General features: G+C 37.4%; 1 protein-coding gene across 3 annotated transcripts in view; it reads left to right on the forward strand.

Annotated features, from left to right (window-relative positions):
* PLAA (phospholipase A2 activating protein) overlaps window positions 1–17996 on the forward strand; it is a 107751-nt gene that overhangs the window by 62051 nt on the left and 27704 nt on the right. For 2 of the 3 annotated variants that reach the window (XM_077147998.1, XM_077147996.1), the window contains exons 3-6: window positions 12885–12985; window positions 13076–13196; window positions 14953–15120; window positions 15591–15726. In XM_077147998.1, coding sequence (XP_077004113.1) covers window positions 12885–12985; window positions 13076–13196; window positions 14953–15120; window positions 15591–15726 — 526 coding nt within the window. The remainder of the gene's footprint in view (window positions 1–12884; window positions 12986–13075; window positions 13197–14952; window positions 15121–15590; window positions 15727–17996) is intronic. The other variant, XM_077147997.1, reaches the window with a different exon arrangement.

The following is a 17996-nucleotide window of genomic DNA, read 5'->3' on the forward strand; positions in this document are numbered from 1 at the left end:
CTTCTTGTTTAATTGTTCCTTTTATTAATATATAGTGTCCTTCTTTGTCTCTTTTAACTGTTTTACATTTGAAGTCTAATTTGTTGGATATTAGTATAGCCACTCCTGCTCTTTTCTGGTTGTTATTTGCATGAAATATCTTTTTCCAACCTTTCACTTTCAACCTATGTTTATCTTTGGGTCTAAGATGTGTTTCCTGTAGACAGCATATAGAAGGATCCTGTTTTTTAATCCATTCTGCCAATCTATGTCTTTTGATTGGTGAGTTCAGTCCATTAATATTTAGTGTTATTACTGTTTGGATAATATTTTCCTCTACCATTTTGCCTTTTGTATTATATATATCATATCTGATTTTCCTTCTTTCTACACTCTTTTCCATATCTCTCTCTTCTGTCTTTTTGTATCTGACTCTAGTGCTCCCTTTAGTATTTCTTGCAGAGCTGGTCTCTTGGTCACAAATTCTTTCAGTGACTTTTTGTCTGAGAATGTTTTAATTTCTCCCTCATTTTTGAAGGATAATTTTGCTGGATATAGGAGTCTTGGTTGGCAGTTTTTCTCTTTTAGTATTTTAAATATATCATCCCACTGTCTTCTAGCTTCCATGGTTTCTGCTGAGAAATCTACACAAAGTCTTATTGGGTTTCCCTTGTATGTAATGGATTGTTTTTCTCTTGCTGCTTTTAAGATCTTCTCTTTCTCTTTGACCTCTGACATTCTAACTAGTAAGTGTCTTGGAGAACGCCTATTTGGGTCTAATCTCTTTGGGGTGCGCTGCACTTCTTGGATCTGTAATTTTAGGTCTTTCATAAGAGTTGGGAAATTTTCAGTGAAAATTTCTTCCATTAGTTTTTCTCCTCCTTTTCCCTTCTCTTCTCCTTCTGGGACACCCACAACACGTATATTTGTGCGGTTCATATTGTCCTTGAGTTCCCTGATACCCTGTTCAAATTTTTCCATTCTTTTCCCTATAGTTTCTGTTTCTTTTTGGAATTCAGGTGTTCCATCCTCCAAATCACTAATTCTATCTTCTGTCTCTTTAAATCTATCATTGTAACTATCCATTATTTTTTCTATGTTTGCTACTTTATCCTTCACTTCCATAAGTTCTGCGATTTGTTTTTTCAGTTTTTCTATTTCTTCTTTATGTTCAGCCCATGTCCTCTTCATGTCCTCCCTCAATTTATCGATTTCATTTTTGAAGAGGTTTTCCATTTCTGTTCGTATATTCAGCATTAGTTGTCTCAGCTCTTGTGTCTCATTTGAGCTATTGGTTTGTTCCTTTGACTGAGCCATATTCTCAATCTTTTGAGCGTGGACAGTTATCTTGTGCTGCTGGCGTCTGGGCATTTATTCAGATTTCTCTTGGTGTTGGACCCAGCAAGGTTGTAATATTTTTCTGTGAAATCTCTGGGATCTGTTTTTCTTATCTTACCCAGTATGTGGCGCACGTGGCACACGTTTGTCTCAAGTGTTTGGAATGGGTCTCCCCCAGTCACCGATCTCCGTGGCCTGGGGATTTCGGATCCAATTCTCTCCGTTGGTTCAGGGGCCGCATGTGGTGGGGGCGTCAGCTGCCGCGGCTTGAGGGGACCCTGTGGCTGGTTGCGGGCCGCAGCGGGCCTGGGGGATTCCCCACCGGACCAGGAAGCCTCCCGTGGGGGGGGGGCTACCGCTGCTTGGATAGCCCTCCTATCCGAGACTCGTATCCGCGGACTCGAAGCAGAGACTCGAAGCCGCCCGTAAAAGAGGGGTGCCGCCTGCCTCGGCTTGGGAAACTTACTTCTCCAATACTCTTAGCCGGCCCGGAAAGGAGGGAGGGAGTAGCTCGGACCACCGCAGCTGCCGCTGATCAGGAAATCACGCGCCGCTCGGGGGTCTCACCGCAGCCAAGTCTCGCAGTCAGTCTAGCCAGCCCAGACTTTGGATAGCCCTCTGATCTGAGATTCGTAGCCGCGGACTCAAAGCCGAGACTCGAAGCCGCCCGCAGAAGAAGGGCGCCACCTGCCTCGGCTTGGGAAACTTGCTTCTCCGATACTCTCAGCCGGCCCGGGCTGGGGGCCTATTTTTAGTAGTCAGAATTTATGAATTAATTCCACACTTGAAACTTAGTTGTGCTCAGCCACTACTGCTGGTAAAGTCCCTTTCCTTTCCCCTCTGGGAAGTAGCCTGTGGGGGAGGGGTGCCTCCCCCCACGGCTTGAAGAACTCATGGTTCTGGGGGGGCTTGCAGCTGATCCAGCTGGTCCAGACTGGGGTATGCTGTGTGTCCAGTCACTAACGTAGCCCCCGGAGCTGTTCTGTACTGTTCCTGGTTATATAGTAGGTGTTCTGGAGGACGAACTAAATCCCACACCTTGCTAAGCTGCCATCTTGGCTTCGGGTCTTTTAATCCTGATTTAATATTGTAGGGGGAGACCTTTTGATTACATTGCTCCACAGAGATGTGACATGCCCAATTATGGGTATGGCCTTTTGATTAGGTGGAGATGTGACTCCATCCATTCAAGGTGAGTCTTGATTAGTTTACTGGAGTCCTTTGAAAGGGAGACATTTTGGAGAAAACCCAGTTCCTTCAGAGCCAGTAGAGATGCAGACATTTGGAGATGCTTGGAGGGTCAACAGAGAAAGCAGATGCTTAGACAGGGACGTTGGGGATGTAGAGCTCAGCAGACATTGCTTTGTGCCTTCCCGTAAGATGCTAAGTAAGCCAGAACCTAGAGTTTTTTGTGTCCTAGAGAAAGTAAGTGAAGGCCCACAGATTCTTAGAGAGCAAACCACTGGCATCAGAAACTGGAAGTCATGAAGCCACATATAAGGACCAACAAATGCCAGCCATGTGCCTTCCCGTGTGACAGACATTGGCCTCTCTTAAGTCAAGGTACCTGTGCTGGTTTGAAAGGATATATGTACCCTAGAAAAGCCATGTTTTAATCCAGATACCATTTTGTAAAGGCAGCCATTTCTTCTAATCCCTATTCAGTACTGTATATTTGAAACTTCCATTAGATCATCTCCCTGGAAATGTGACTAAATCAAGAGTGGTTGTTAAACTAGGTGAGGTAGAGACGTGATTCCACCCATTCTAGGTGGGTCTTTATTACTTTATTGGAATCCTATAAAAAAGGAAACATTTTGGAGAAAGCAGGAGATTCTGAGAGAGCAGAGAGTCCACCAGCCAGCAACCTTTGGAAATGAAGAAGGAAAATGCCTCCCGGCGAGCTTCATGAAAAGAAGGCAGGAAAGAAAGCTAGCAGATGACGCCGTGTTCGCCACATGCTTTTCCAGGTGAAAGAGAAACCCTGACCATGTTCACCATGTGCCTTCTCACTTGAGAGAGAAACCCTGAGCTTCATCGGTCTTCTTGAACCAAGGTATTTTTCCCTGGATGCCTTAGATTGGACAGTTCTATAGACTTGTTTTAATTGGGACATTTTCTCAGCCTTAGAACTGTAAACCTGCAACTTTAATTAAATTCCCCTTTTAAAAAACCATTCCGTTTCTGGTATATTGCATTCTGGCAGATAGCAGACTGAAATAGTACCTTTATCTGGATGCCTTAGTTTGGACATTTTTATGGTTTTATAACTATAAACTTGTAACTTAATAAATTCCCTTTTAAAAGCTGTTCCATTTCTGAAATATTGCATTCTGGCAGCATTTAACAAACTAGTACACACCTCCTTCCTCTCATTTGATCTTTCTCTAAATCTTCTAGTGTAGAAGTCTTGTAGGTGGAATCTTTTGGTTAGGTTATTTCAATTGAGATGTGCCCCACCCCATTCATCGTAGGTCTTGATCCTTTTACTGGAGTCCTTTATGAGAGGATAAAAGAAAAAACCCACAGAGATATAGAGAGTTGAGCTGAGAGAGGGAGCCAGTGAAGTCAGAAGTTGAAAGCAATGAAACCCAAGAGTGAAGGACAAGCATAAGCATGTCATGTGCTTTCCCATGTGACAGAGGTGTCCTAGATGCTGGCACTTTTCTTTAGAGAAGATAGCTTCTTAATTTGGGCATTTTCATAGCTTAAGAAATGTAAATTGTAATTTAAATCCCATTATAAAAGCCAATCCATGTCTGATATACTGCTTTTTGGCAGCTTTAGCAAACCAAATCAGATTTTGGTATCAGAGGTGGAACAATATGACATGCAAATACCAAAAAGAGCTGGAACAGCTTTATAAATGGATGAGGGTAAGATTCTAGAAGAATTGTGAGATGCTTGATAGAAAAGGCCTAGATTGCTTTGAAGAGACCGTTGGTAGAAATATGGACACTGAAGGTATTTCTGATGAGACCTTTGATAGAAATGGTGAATGTAACATTGCAAACTGAAAGAAAGGCAATCCTTATTTTAAAGTGGCATAGAATGAGACAAAATTGAATTCTGATGTTGGATGGAAGGGAGAATTTGAAAGTTGAATATTTAGCTGAAGAGATTTCAAAATCACATGTGGAAAGTGTATGCTGGCATCTCCTTGCAGCTTATAGCAAAATGTGAGAGGAAAGGGATTACTTCAGAGCTGAACTCTTGAATCCAAAGAAACCAGAAATTGATGGTTTGGAAAATTCTGAGCTTTTAGAAAAGCGAGTCCCCTGAAAATAGTGTCCCCTGTGAGGATTTTACTGCAGTCCAAGTCAGGCTTGGAGATAGAGTTATTCAGAAAGGATTTGTGGAAAGTCCTGTTGTCTGACAGGTTGGGACCCTTGTGTGCTGCATGCAAAACCAACAAGTCTGTTGTGGGATCTATATAAACAGAACCACTGCCAGTCTGAACTAAAAGAGACAGATTGGAGGAAAAATGACTGCAGTGGCAGAACCGTGGAAGCTAAGGGATTCAGCCCAGGAGAGCAGACCCACCTGTGTGTGTGGAAAGGGTGCATTTGCCTTGGAGTTTGCCGAGGGCCGGCCTTCTTGCCCCATTGTTCAGGAAATGTGCTGCCAACCAGGGCTCTCACCTGCCTGGGAAATTGAGGAGAGCTCTCCTCAATTTCCTACTGATCAGAAAGAGTGCTACTGCCCCAGTATTCACAGAGATTGGAGCACGTTCTCTGGGGACTGGGGAGAGCCTTGCTCCCACCCCAGTGTTCTGAAGGGTTGAACGTGTGCCCTAGAGATGGCCTAGAAGCCAACCACCACCCCAGTGTTTGAATTTGGCTGCTACCCGATGCTTGAAGAGGATGAGTCTAAGAAGATGAACATGTCCCAATGTTTGGAGATGTTGGAGCTCTCACCCCACTGTTTGGAGAGAACATGGTTGCTGTGCAAGCCCTTGGGAATGGGTGAGCTGCCACTCTCAAGCCCTGAGGACTAAATGTCATCCTATAGATGACTTGCAGACCTGGAAATCTAATGAAGTGTGCCTTACAGGTTTTCAAAGCTGCTTGGGAACCATGACCTCTGTTTTCCTTGTAATATCTCCCCTATGGAAATAGGAACATTCACTGTATGACTTTTCCTCCTTCGTATATTGGAAGCGGATGACTTGTTTAAGTTTCATAGGTCCACGGTTGGAGGAGAATTTTGCCTCAGGACAGACCATGCCTGTAACTGATTTTTTTTTTAATATGGGCAGGCACCGGGGATCAAACCCGGGTCTCAGACATGGCAGGCAAGAACTCTTCCACAAAGCCACCGTGGCCTGCCCTGTAACTGATTTTGATGAGACTTTTTACTTAATACCATTGCTGAAATGATTTAACCTTTTATGATATTATGATGGTATGAATGTATTAGGCTTATGGAAAGAGCATGTCTTTCTGGGGTCCAGAGGGTAGAATTTGTTAGGTTGAAGTTGTAATATACCCCTGAAAAGTCCATGTTCTTTTAATCCTTTTATATGGTTGCAGACCTGTTGTACATGGGGACCTTGTAGTTAGGTTATTTCAATAGAGATGTGCCCCACTCCATTCAGGGTCTTAATTGTTTTACTTGAGTCCATTATGAAAGGGTAAAAGACAGAAAAAAATCCAGAAAGGTATAGAGGAAAAGCTCCCTGAGGACCTGAGAGAGGGAGCCACTGAAGCCAGAAGCTGAACAGTGAAACCAGGGAGAAAAGGACCAGCACACACCAGCCATGTGCCTTCCCATGTGACAGAGGTGTCCCATATGCCGGCAGCCTTTCTTCAGAGAGGGTATCTTCCCATGGATGCCTTAATTTGGACATTTTCATAGCCTAAGAACTGTAAATTGTAAGTTAATAAATCCCCATTGTAAAAGCTAATCTATTTATGGTATGTTGCTTTCCAACAGCTTTAGCAAACCAAAACAGTATCTATTTCCTAAATCTCCTGTTCTTATCGATTAAAAACAAAAACACTTATTTTGTAAATTAAGCTTGAAACACTATTATCTATTAAGTTAGGAAATACATGGTATGATGTACGTTTTTAGAGTTAAATTATTCCTTTCTTAGAATTAATGTTATCTGAAAGAAGGTAGAAATTTAAAAAATTTAACTGTCCCCCCAAAATTTGAAGTATACTGGTTTTGGGCTGGTACATGAAAGAGGTATTAATAATGCAGATCAGATGATTGTATTTAGTGACATTATGGGCACTTGAGTTTAAAGTTATAAAAAACATACACCCACAGCCCTGAATAATGCATTAGCTGTAAGTCGGTTTGAAAAGCTATTTTATTTATTTGAAAAACAACTTTTCACACATGGAAAAATTCCCTTGTGATTTATTTCAACATCTGAACGCATCATATGTTTATTTGTACAATAATCTCAGTCTTTGTCCCTGTGACTAAGCATGTGTCATGTATTATGGACTCACAGGAGAAGTCTTCTGATCTCATTACCAAGACTGATTAGGCTTTTTCTCAGAGTCTAGTTTTATTTTTCGTCTTGAAGATTAAAGTAATTTAATCCCTCTGAACCTTAGTCTCCTCATCTGTTAAATGGAAATAATAACTTCTAGTTCCTAGAGTTCTTGTGGGATGTAATGCACTTTGTATGGTGTGTGCACTCACTAACTCTTAGCTATTCTTATTTAGTTAAGGTTCTATCTTCTGCTTTGCAGAGCCTCAACACCAGCTCAAATTCACATTATACATTTTATGTACTATTCCTGTTATTTTCTCCTTTCCTCCTCTACTAAAATTTTTTTTTCTTATTATACTTATGAAAGTCACTTTAAATTTCCCAAGAACAAATTAGGTAACAAATAAAGGAAATGTTTATATAAATACTTTTTGATGTGTGTATATGTATGTTTTATTAGAGAGGTTGTAGGTTTACAAAAAAATCAGTGGAAAGTACAGAATTCCTATGTACTCCTCCAGTACACACAATTTTCCCTAATATTAGCACTTTGCATTAGTGTGGTAACTTTGTTGCAATTAATGAACAATATTAGAACAATTATACCATTAACTATAGTCTATAGTTTACATTAGGACTCATTGTTTGTGTTATTTGGTGCTATGTGTATACTTTTTCAAATTTTTATTGTAATATATACAATAAAAAAATTTCTCCTTTTAACCATATTCAAATATATGTGTCATATTAATTACATTCACAATATGCTATCATCACCATCATCTTCATCAAAGCTTAGCTTTAAAAATTAGTCTCATCAAAGTAAAAAATTATTTTCCTAAAGTTAATGATCCCCTTTTTCTCCTTTCCACAGTTTGCTTTGTAACTATACTTGATTTTTTACAAATGCTGAAACAGATCCCATCAGTTTTTTCAAATATTCCAACTTTAATGAGTCAAGATAGGCTAGGTTATGATGTAATAACAAATAATTCCCAACTTTTCATGATATTTCTTTACCTTACATGTTCAACGTAGATTTTGTAAAGGGACTCTGCTCGTCAGTATCTCAGGGAACCAGCCAATGGGCGCCTTCCTTCTACAAGCCTTCAGTGGTGGTTATAGCTGTGAAAGGTTAAAGTAGTTAGTCAGTATTGACTCTTAAGCATCGGCATACAAGTGTCACCACCATTTCTTCTGTTGACTAATTCAGGTATCATCAGTGTGCCTAACTTCAGATGGAGCCTGTAGGTGTCATTCTACCTATCATGTGCCTGAAGAATGAGTGCTAAAAATACTTGGTGAACAGTATTACTACCAAAATCTGCTTTCTGGTTACCAGTTATTCAACTTAATCTCCCTCCTGCAGAAGAATACACTCATTTCCCTCCCAAAGTGAGGCAGTTCAAAAGTCCCATCCAGTTACAGTATCGAGATCAAAGTTTAGAACCTCTGGGTGATGCATAGTATTCTAAATACCAGGATTGTAATTCTCAGATGTTTCTGCATCAAGTCCAGGTATAGTTCCTCTTAAATTCAGAGATTTGTAGGTTAAAACACAAGCTATTCTCTCTCTCATATACCCCAATAGATAGTTGTGAAACAGGGACAGGATACTGAACACAAACGCTCCCATTCTGAAAGGGAACAATGCAAAATAATGTTTCTAATGTATAGCTTTTCTGAAATGCAGATGGGTAGCTATTTCAAACATACACACACATGCCCAAACACACTCAGAGTGGGGTATTTCTTGTGACAGGTTCTCTAGTCCCTGGGAGAGGTTCCCCAGTCTATCTTCCTAGCTCTTCTTTGGTTCTCTGAGAAACTCTTATTTATTTATTTATTTATTTATTTTCTATTATTCTCTTAGGTTACGTTAAAGAATATTCATTCTCTCGAGCAGTATGCAAGTTCTTTAGCTTGCTTTCTGCCTGTGGAAGCTTGGTTAATTTTACGTCATGAACACTCACAGACTTGTAGTTCTTGGCATTATAACTTTCTTAAGAACTTGTTAGATCTTTTGTTTTTAACCTATTTAATTCCAGTCTGATCTCTTTGTCAGTACCCTCACTTCTACTCTAAATTTGCTATATTCCTTCCTTCCCTCTCTCCCTACCCTCTTCTCTAGAGTTCACTGTAAATACTATGAGCCTGTCAGGCTTCGGTGGGAAAACTGCACCTTTATATTCTTTTCCCTGAGCCATTTCATCTAATTGAAAGGAAAATTTTCTTTGCTTGGCAACATTTGAAATCCATTTGGAAGTTTTAACATTGTGTATGATGGTGGTGCTTTTTATTTGTTTCCTTGTTTCATGGTTGAGTTTCCTTTGCTACTGAAAGCCTTCTTAGCTTTATATTTTATCATTTTGGGCTGAGAAGCAGTTGGCTTTTTCAATTCTGCAATTCCTTAAATTTCTGGACTATATCCTTTCATTCCTGCTTAAGAACTAACCTGTTCTAGATCTCATCTCACTCTTTCAGGACTTCTTTAAATGTAGTCACTGGCAACCACCACATATATTACTAAAGTCATGTTTCCTCACCTTTTCTTGGAGCTACCAGATCATCGTGACCTGAGTTGTTGTAAGCAGTTTACAAACTGTTCCTCCCTGTATAATAAGGATCACTAGCCATCCATTTTCTGGTAGTGATCTATATTCATCACCTGCCCATTAAGCCAGTGCCTGGATTTGCTATCAATTTCTGAACTAGTCAGGTGGGCTCTGTGACACTGTGGTAACAGACAATGCCAAAATCTTAGTGGCTTAACACAATAACATTTGCTTTGCTTTTTACAGATCCATTGCAGCACAGGAGGGAACTCTGCTCCTTGTAATCAGGGGTCCCAGCTGATAGAGGCTTCATTTCAGCATGTGCTCTCATAGGTAGGGGAGCAGCCAGAAGGGAGTCTGACTAATTTTTGCTCTAGTCCTTAAAACTTATACTTCGAAGTCATATACGTTATTTCTGCTCGTGTTTCAATGCTAAAATAAGTCACATGGCCATACCTAAAACTGTAAGAGATGGGAAGTGCGATCCATTTGTGTAAAAGGTAGAGAACAGAAACTATTTTATGAACGTCACAAATGGCTATCATACATCAAAATATTTATCTGTTCCATGTTTTTCCTGGAAATTCCCCTCTTTGTAACCTTTTTTTTTTTTTTACATATTTTAAAATTGTGAAATATAGCATGTATACAAAAAAGCAATGAATTTCAGAGTACAATGTAACAAGTAGTTATAAAACAGATTTCAGAATTTGGTATGGGTTATGGTTCTACAATTTTAGGTTTTTCCTTCTAGGTGCTCCATGACACCAGAGACTGAAAGAAATATCAATGTGATGATTCAGCGTTCATACTCATTTATTAAATCCTGTCTTCTCTGTCATAACTCCTACTTCTCTGATTCTTTTTCTAACCTTTAGAGGTGTTTGGGCTGTGCCCATTCTAACTTTTTCATGTTGGAACGAGGTGTCGATAATATGGGATAGGAGGATGGAACTAGTTGATGTTTCTGGAGAGGCTGGCCCCTGTGGATTCCAGGACCTATCTGGCCTAGGAACCCATCTGGAGGTTGTAGGTTTCTGGAAAGCAATCATGGTGCATGAAGCTTTGGTAGAATATCTGCGTGCATGAAGCTTTGGTAGAATATCTGCGTGGACAGGAATGGGTTTTGTTAGGGTTTGGCCACCATGGTAAATAGCAATATCTAGCTATTTACTTACATAGAGTTGCCTCCAGAATAGCCTCTTAACTCTAAACTCTTTAAACTCTTTCAACCTTATTTTGTTAAATCTCTTTCCCCTCCTTGTAACCCTTTAACCTATTGTTGGCTTGGTGCTCCTGGGCTGGATCTAAAGATGTCATTTTAGATTCCCCTTTGCCAGTCCATTTCCTAGATTCTTTTTATCATTCTTAATTTAGTCATTCTTTTTAGAATAGTATATTTTTCGCAGTTTCCTACGAAGGGTGAGATATAGGAATTAGATATATTTTGATTTGCAAATTGGAAACTGGCTTTGTTCTTATCCTTGTACTTGATTTTTAATTTGGTTAGGTATAGAAGGCTGTGTTGAAATAATTTAATCTCCAAATTTTGAAGGCATTGCTGAAGTATTGCCTTTTTTTTTTGTAACCAACCTCATTTCATTTTAATTTTATTAATGTCACACTGAAAGGGTAGAACCTTGAAAAACAGAATCAAATGGCATTATTACTTACTAAGACTAACATAAGCTACCACAACCAGAAGCCCTTGCTGAATCTGTAAGATATACAATTGAAGTATTGCCTTTTAATGTATGGTGTTGCTATTGAGAACTTTTATACTGTTCTGATTCCCCATCTTTTGTACGGAGAAATCTCATCCCTTTCCAGATTGTTAGAATCTCCACTATTTCTAGTATTGTGAAATTTCACAATGCTTGTTTGTCTCTGTCTCTTTCTTTTACTTTTCATTGTGCTGGGCAGCTTGTGGGTTCTTTTAATCTAGATATTCATGTCTTTCACTTTTGGTTATTTTTGTCTGCCTGCCCTCTTCCCCTTTTCTCCTCTATTATCTCTTTCTGAAATTCCTATTAGTTAACTTTTCTTTCCCATTTTTCATGTCTTTGCCTTTTGGCCTAATTCCTAGGGACTTTTTTCAATTACTTTTTTTTTTTTTTTTTTTTTGGTGTGGAGGGGCCCTTCTATTTTTAACATTTATTTTTCTTGTTTTCACATTATTTTTTATATAGCTGATCTATTTACAGATATTATAGTTGAACGTTTTTTTCTTTCTGAAATTAGATTTGTTTCCTCTGAATTCCCCAAAGCTCACCCTTTCTATTTTTCTTTCTCTGTTTGTTTTTTTCCTATCATATTGAAAGCTTTTATCAGATGGTTGTAGTCCTAGATTAGCTGTTCATATTAAGAATAAAAGTCAGAATATTCATTGGAATTTTTTTAGCCTACGTAGATGGAGTTTGGTGCACTGTGGGCTTTATTATGGCTTGAACAGGTGGTGTTCTGACCCATTAGGTGGAAGATGCTGTCAGAGTATCTGGAATTTCTTAACATTATTCAGTCCTTTAGAGAAGAACCCTCTCACCTCCTGCCAGGGCAGGGAGGAACATATTAGCTGCTGGTATTGTGGGTACGGGGTGTCTGTCAGTACCAATATTCAAATGTAGACTTTCCGCTTACTCCTTATTTGATAGGGCACCTTACTCCAGCCTTTTATATTATGCTGGAAGCCTGAGCCTGGAAATTTTACTTCAGTTCCTTGAGAGAACAGCCTCCAGTCTCCTACAGCGAATGGGTTGTGACTTTGTAGGCTACAGGAAGAGATCTAGGGTTTCATTGTGTTGTATACAGATTTTCAATCACTCACCTCGTTTTTCAAGTTTTTTCCTTAGCAAAGGCACCTAGTGGCAGGGCTCAGAGCCTCATGGGAGGTCTGTGGGACCTTTTTTTTTGCCTCTAGTCCCTTCTCTGTGTGTGTTTAAATGATAACTTCCTCCTTTTACTAAGTCAGTTATGTCATTTTCTTGTTTGTTTGTCATTGTAGATTAATACTATTTATACTTTACTATGAACAGTCTGCCATTTTTCACCAGAATTGTCTTTGTTGTCTTGTTTTTAGATCGTTTCATATTTATAATTTTTAGCCTGCATAATCTTCTATCAGTATAGTAAGACATTAATTAACCATCCATTACTGTTGAAAATTTAGCTTGACTCCATTTTTTTTGTCATTTTAATTAAAGTAACCCAAAATACCGCTATAAGCAGTGTTTCAAAATTATATTATCTTCATATGGTAATTTCTTTGCTGGAAGGGATTGTGTAGCTCTTTATGGATGTGGAATCGAGGTTAATTTACATACTTTTGGGCACACAGCTCATAAGTGGTATAACTAGGATTTACATCTAGGTGGCAATCTGGCACTAGTCTGTCCTCTTGACCACTGAACTCTGCTGTACCTCCAATGAGTTAAACCTTTTGGCTAAGATACTGTTACTTGAAGTGTTTTTCAAATTGCAATGCTTTATTCACTATTAAAAACTAGCAAGGTGAACATTTTTTGTATAAGAAAATGTGTTAAATAATGTTTTTTTTTCCCTAGTTTGTAGTCTTTCATCTGGAAAATTTGGAACGTTGCTTAGTGGCTCGTGGGATACCACAGCTAAAGTCTGGCTAAATGACAAATGCATGATGACCTTACAGGTAGAGTAGTTCTATGTGAATATTCTAGATGATAATAATTAAATTTAAAGATTCTGTGGCTACTTAGATTGATACCCTTTTTATTCATAGGGTCATACAGCTGCAGTATGGGCAGTAAAAATATTACCTGAACAAGGCTTAATGTTGACTGGATCAGCAGACAAGACTATTAAACTGTGGAAGGCAGGAAGATGTGAGAGGACTTTTTCAGGTAAGATCAGACTACATAACTTTTATAATCTCAGAATTTATTATTTACACATTTTTTCCTCAAACATTTGGAAGCTTGAAAATAGTATTTGAAAGATATCAGTGTACTTGAACCACTAAATTTATATGAGTATAATATTTCTGACAGTTAATATTCCATATCTTTTTAAAAGATAAATAGAGGGACCTCTCATAAAACAAATAGCCATCTGATAAGCTATAATATGTGTATGTACTTTTATGTATTACATGTATGTAATTTTGGGTGTGCAATTATGTTTTTGGCTGTCGTTTTAATATATTCAGCCTGAAACTTCAAAGTATAATCCTTACTGATAATGGATTAGTATTGTTATCTTTTGGAGGGAAGCATCATTAATGTTTTTAGTATTATTGAATTCTTTTGTTTAATTGTAACAGATTTCATGCTTTGCTTATGCTGTAGTTAATGGTGGCTAGACCTGTTAAGCCCCAGTTATAAAATAACTTTTATGCTAACACATCTACTACCTAATAGTAATATCACTGAGTTTACTGGGGGCAGGGCAGCCCTTAACTTTCTGGTGTGTATCTTTTTTTTATTGTTCTTCTCTTTTTATTTTCTCCTTTAAAGTTGATTATAACCGTGAATTATACTGAAAAAAGTCCCTTTGTGCGGATAAAGTTATTGGTAAAGGGAAAAATGGATGAATTAAAACCAAGCATTTCTCTCTTACCTCTTCAGTATATGCAGTATATCTATGCATTGTCATTATTAGTCTTTGATAGCTAATCTAAATCAATAAATAGTGAGCATGGAAATATTTTTTACTTATGCTTTTATTAAATCACAGGATTCAGAAAATATTTGTCTTTTAAAAAAATTGTGGTGACCCCTTCTACAGTGCCTCAGTTTATATAAAAGAAATGAAATTTTGCCAAGTTTTTGAAAATATTTAAAATCCTTTGGTAAATAATATATATTCTTCCCCGTTACATAATTTAGACCCTAATGGACATTCATTCCATAAAATTTTGCTTTTTTAAAATGTGTTAATAATTGATTGTTGCATCATTTTAACATCAGCAAATGCTGATATACGTTGTGACATGTTATCATTGATATAGTACCAGTATTTGAACTCAGTTGATCAGAGGAATGGAATTCTGAAGCAGGAAACTGGAATTCTAGATTTAACCTGGTCACTAATTGTGGGGTTTTGGATAAATTAACCTCTCTCAACCTTATCTTTTATATCTAAATAAAATTTGCTTATCTATGATAAAGGTTTGTATTTCAAACTTAAATATTTGGAATCTTTTTGTAATCTTAATTTTTATTGGTTTTCTCTAGTGCTTTATAAATATTCATTTCAGTATCATGAGGGAGAGTTTTAGGGGCTATTTACTCTTGTATATTTGAATATTATATATTTGATGAGTTATTCTTGTTATCAGGAAAGAAAAGTTGAAAATTAATTGGCAAGTGAAAACAAAGAATTGTTAGATGAAAATTATGTTTCTGGAGGATTTGGAGAAAGAATTTAGAGGCAACATGATAAATATAAAATAACTTCTCAGGGCTGGTGATGAAAATATTGCCAGACCTAAGCTACAAGTTTTGTTACCAGGCCTTTCTACAGAAAAATATGATTTTCTCTAATTTGAAAATAAGTTTTAACTACTCACTGATGTTTTATATATATATATATCAGTGAAATATATAGACCCATCAACCAAATAATCCATTTTATTAATAAGTGTTATTTTTAACATAGGACATGAAGACTGTGTAAGAGGCCTGGCAATTTTGAATGAAACAGAATTTCTTTCCTGTGCAAATGATGCTAGTATTAGAAGGTGGCAAATCACTGGAGAGTGTCTTGAAGTATATTATGGGCATACAAATTATATTTATAGTATATCTGTCTTTCCAAATTGTAAAGGTAAGATTATTTCATGCTATGTCTTTAAAATAATGTATTGAATATATTCTGTACCATTCATTAGAGTGAGGGAAGCAGGGATTACTGATTACGTAAATGGATTTATCATCTGTGAATTGAATAATTTAGTAACTTCATTTCATGAATATGTTTTTCCTAAAGAAGGAAATTGTATGGTCATCTTTATATTTAAATTAATTGGTTGTATAGTAAAAAGATCGTGGGTGTCTGAGGAAAGGTTTTGTATAATGTAATGGTGCAAGTTATGGTATATATAAGATATGGAATGTATGTGAAGGGAATTCTTGCTATTGTTTATGGTGTAAATGAAAAATGTGTAAAATTTAAAACTGTAATTTTAAAGTTTGGGGGTTTAAAAGCCTCAGGGTACCTATCTAGAAAGATGATATGTGTAAAGGTATTTAATTTTATTTATTCAAACTAATTTTTCTCACATTCATTAATTTTAGATTTTGTGACAACAGCAGAAGACAGATCTCTGAGAATCTGGAAACATGGGGAATGTGCTCAAACAATCAGACTTCCAGCTCAGTCTGTATGGTGCTGCTGTGTGCTAGACAATGGTGATATTGTGGTTGGTGCAAGGTATTTATATTCTAATCAATCAATCAACTATTTACTATGTGTCTAGTCCTTGATAGGTACTATAGTAGACAGACAAAATCAGGTGCACATTTTTACTAGTGCACAGAACAGTAGCAGGTGTAACTGCTTTTACATTAATGATACATGATACATTACATTAGTACTGAAAGTTGTGCAGTTGAAAGATCAAATACAGAGGAAGTTAGAGACAATAGAGATTGATGTAGGTAAACTTTCTGGTGGAGAAGAAAACTTATGCTGGATTTTGAAAGTTAATAAGAAAGGAAATGAGAATTTTTGTTAAGGAAACTGTAAGTAAGTATGTGACAGACTGTGCTGTGTGTAGGAGATGAAGGAAAAGAGTAGAGGACTAATTCTGGAAAATAGTGAATAGTTAGGTTGTTGGGCAAGATGATTTAATTATGGAGAGTCTTGAATGCCAGGCAATTGTTAGATTTGTTTCGTGGCCTGATGAACCTATTGTATTCTTGTATTATAAGCAAGAAATGCTGTGATTGAAACAGAAGTTATGCTTTATTAAATATGTAAGTTGGCTTTAACTAGTGATAACAAATGGACAGAAAAACAAACTAGAAAGCAATTGTAATAGGAGTGTGAAGTTATGAAATTTTGGCTTTATGCAGTGGCACTGCATAAAGAAATAAATGCATGAGATAATTTAGAGGAAAAATGACCAGAAAGAGGATGAAAGAGAAGGTTAAACATACAAACTTTGATAATTGGAAGTTCTCCACTAATAAAAATGGAGAAGTGAGAGAGAAGGGTTTGGAACTTCAAGGGATGACTTCAGTTTCGGACTTTCTAAGATCTAGAACAGGGGAACAGTGGGTCCCAGATACTTGAAGTGGAGCCTAGTATAAGAACTGAGATAGAAGATGAAGAGTTACATAAAACTGTCCAAGTCAACCAGCAGAACACCTTTCTCTGAGGATAAGAAATAAGAAAAGGAGGAACAGGAAGTAAAGACTGAATTTTTTTTTAACTGTGAAAAATAACAATGTATACAAAAAAGCAGTACATTTCAAAGCACACTGCAACAATTAGTTATAGAACAGATTTCAGAGTTTGGTGTGGGTTGCAGTTCCACAATTTTAGGTTTTTCCTTTAGCTGCTCCAAGATACTGGAGACTAAAAGAAATGTCGATATAATGATTCAACAGTAATACTCATTTGTTAAATCCTATCTTCTCTATTACAATTCCACCCTCTCCTTTGATCTATTTCCCAGTCTTTAAGGGTATTTGAGCTATGTCCTTTCTAACTTTTTCATGTTGGAATTGGAAAGGGCTATCAGTAACATGGGATAGCAGAATGGAACTGGTTGATATTCTGGAGAGGCTGGCCCTCTGGGTTTCAGGACTTATCAGGCCTAAGAACCATCTAGAGGTTGTAGGTTTCTAGAAAGTAATTATAGTGCATGGAACCTTTGTAGAATCTCAGATAAGCCCTAGGTATTCTTCAGGGTTGGCAGGTATGGTTTTGGTTGGGCTTTGGCAAACCATGATAAATAGCAGTATCTAGCTGAAGCTTGGAATTTGAGTAGCCTCCAGAGGAGCCTCTTGACTTTATTTGAACTTTCTCAGCCACTGATACCTTATTTGTTATAATTCTTTTCCCCCTTTTGGTCAGGAAAGCATTGTTGATCCCATGGTACTAGGGCCAGTCTCATCCTGGGAGCCATATCCCATGTTGCCAGGGAGACTTTTTAAAGACTGAATCTTATGATATACTCTGGATAGAGAAAGAGAAGCCAATAGGACAATAGATCCAAACAGAGCAAGGAATTAGGGTGTTGAAATTCAGGGAGATGGAGAAGGATAGAGTTTATATGTAGATTATCGTCAGTATCAGAAAGTAATTCAGGGATCAAGAAGTTGAAAGTTAGAAAAGCTTTTGGGGAAGGGGTAAAGAGTGTGGTATGTGTGAGTTTTTCTTTATTTCTTTTTCTGGAGTGATGTGAATGTTCTAAAAAATGATCATGGTGATGAATACACAACTTATGTGATGATATTGTGAGCTATTGATTGTATACCACATTTTTGAGTTCTCAAAAAATTAATTAATTTAAAAAAAAAGACTTTTGGATTTTGTCCGAAAGATGTTTAGTGACTTTTTTTGACATCATGTTTGGTAGTGAATGACAGAAAAGATAAGAGGAAATAGATCAAGGGTTGTTTGAGGAAATAGATGAAGAAAAGGATTGTAGACTATACTCTGATATTGCAGACAAGAAGGGAAAGAAGGTAACA

Source organism: Tamandua tetradactyla, chromosome 2 (genome assembly GCF_023851605.1).
Source record: "Tamandua tetradactyla isolate mTamTet1 chromosome 2, mTamTet1.pri, whole genome shotgun sequence".
NCBI lineage: Eukaryota > Metazoa > Chordata > Mammalia > Pilosa > Myrmecophagidae > Tamandua > Tamandua tetradactyla.